The sequence below is a fragment of the Triticum aestivum genome, chromosome 4D, assembly GCF_018294505.1.
Source record: "Triticum aestivum cultivar Chinese Spring chromosome 4D, IWGSC CS RefSeq v2.1, whole genome shotgun sequence".
NCBI classification, from domain to species: Eukaryota; Viridiplantae; Streptophyta; class Magnoliopsida; order Poales; family Poaceae; genus Triticum; species Triticum aestivum.
In genome coordinates this window covers 465,779,366-465,781,205 of record NC_057805.1, presented here as the reverse complement: position 1 = coordinate 465,781,205, position 1,840 = coordinate 465,779,366, and the positions used below count along the sequence as shown (strand labels likewise).

Below are 1,840 nucleotides of genomic sequence, written 5' to 3'. Positions count from 1 at the left end.
TTTGCCCCAGTGGCGGCTAAGAAGGGAATGATGATGGAGGGGAGTGCTCGGTGGCGACTAGGGTTCGCAATCCAAGTCACCCCTGTGGGTGACACAAGACATGGGTGAAATGTGGTTCTCTCGATTTTTACATATTCTGAAGATACATGACCCAACGGTCCAACAAGCAAATGTTAATATTTCACACTAACACATACTCCCTTCTTTCGGAATTACTCGTCCAAAAAATGAATGTATCTAGATGTATTTTAGTTGTAGATACATCCATTTTTGTGACAAGTAATTCCGAACGGAGGGAGTAGCAAATAATAAGCAGTAAAAATAACAATATTGCGCGTCATAACTACATTTAATACAGCTTATACAAATCTAAGCTACGTAATTAGCAGTAGTATACTCGCATACAGTAACAAATCCAGCATGAAAGAATTCTTTTATTCGACACCAAAGAATTCTCAAACAGATGAAGAACATACTATATATATATTTAGCGAGCGCCATGCGGTTAATTACCCTGACGCAGCCAATTAACGGGCGTAAGATAAAAACGGCAACGATTAAGGATCCACGTAGTAGTATACGAGCAGTACTACGTGGAGAAGCAGTGAGGCAGTGATTGATTTATTCCTCTCCCGGCTCATCAAATCCTTCAGTTGAGCTGGAGCGCGGAGTTGACGCCGAGCCACGGCGCGCCGCCGTCTTCCGGCACAGCCTTGCCGGCCGTCTCCTTGGCCGCCCCAGCCCCCGGCGCCGCTAACGGCGCCGGGTACGGATCTGCCGCGGCGAGCCTGCTCTTCCTCTTCGCCAGGAACCTGTGCAGCGACGCCTTCCTCGCGATCGGCAGGTCTGAACAAGCGCGCGCACATGTTTTTGTCAGTTGGCTGTATTTGTATCTACGGACGGTGACCGAGTACGCGTGTAGCGCGATCCGTACCTGACAAGCAAGGCTGCCCCGGCGCGTTCTGGCAGGCGGGCTCGGCGCCGGCGCCGGCGTCGGACACGGGCGGCGGCGCGCAGAAGGAGCCGGCGAGCTGCATGATCTCCCTGGCCTTTTCGGCGGGGAAGTCGTCGAACACGAACGTCCTCCCGCCGAAGAAGATGGTCAGCGGCGCTCTCTCAGGCCCCGTCCTGATTAACAACAGCGGGAGCATCCATCAACCAGGAGTGAATATTTTTCCAAGAACTCCCGACGCGCCTGCGCGTCGCGGTCACCCGCGGCGGGCACGAAGGTCTGGCTGGCGCGAAGACGTACCTCTCGTGCGAGCCCCTGACCGTGCCGGCCTGCTGGGGGAAGAGCTCCATGGTCCGGATCCTCTGCTCGGGCGCCACCGCGTCGACGCCGTCGACGCCGCCGCCCGGCATGAGGCCCACGGTCACCATGCCACCGCCGCCGGCGCCAGGCTGCTCCCTCATGTACTGGCGCAGCAGGCCGAACGCCGCGGCGAACCTGCTGCCCCCGGCGGCCTGCTGCTGCTGCTGCTGCTCGGCTCCCATGTCGATCCCCAGCGGAAAGAAACGACGAGGTCCGGCGAGGTATGTGTGCGCGTGTGTGCGTCTTCTGCCTGTCCGTCCGGCCGGGAGGCGGGCGACTCGCGGGGTTAAGTCCTGGCCGGCTCTCTCCTTTTGTGGGCGTGTACAGCTGGGCGAGGCCTAATTTCTGTTTCGCGGGCAGGAGAGGAAAGCAGCACGTGAAAGGCGCCGGGAGGAAGACGACGGAACGAGAAGTGATGGATGGATAGATAATAGCAGCGGCCCGTCCGTCTCCCAGCACCGCACGTCTCGCCCAATTTCGCCGTGGGTTTTCGCCGACCGGTCAGTCGGTCGGCGTTGTGCGTGTGTA

The 1,840-nt window shown here is 57.7% G+C and overlaps 1 protein-coding gene across 1 annotated transcript; it reads right to left on the bottom strand.

Moving 5' to 3' along the window:
• Positions 1-309: 309 nt before the first annotated feature.
• On the bottom strand, positions 310-1,840 carry LOC123098668 (protein TIFY 11c). Its single transcript, XM_044520715.1, has 3 exons — positions 1,253-1,840; positions 935-1,128; positions 310-846 (listed from the first exon to the last, which is right to left on the bottom strand). Exons 1-3 carry the CDS (start codon positions 1,492-1,494, stop codon positions 650-652), a joined length of 633 nt encoding a protein of 210 aa, XP_044376650.1. The 5' UTR covers positions 1,495-1,840; the 3' UTR covers positions 310-649.

Bases quoted from the DNA above. Each gene is read 5' to 3' on its own strand.
- LOC123098668 (XM_044520715.1), bottom strand. From the start codon at position 1,494: ATGGGAGCCGAGCAGCAGCAGCAGCAGCAGGCCGCCGGGGGCAGCAGG. The intron at 1,129-1,252 runs GTACGTCTTCGC...GTTGTTAATCAG, and splicing joins GTCAGGGGCTCGCACGAGAG to GACGGGGCCTGAGAGAGCGC. The intron at 847-934 runs GTACGGATCGCG...GCGCTTGTTCAG, and splicing joins GGGGCAGCCTTGCTTGTCAG to ACCTGCCGATCGCGAGGAAG.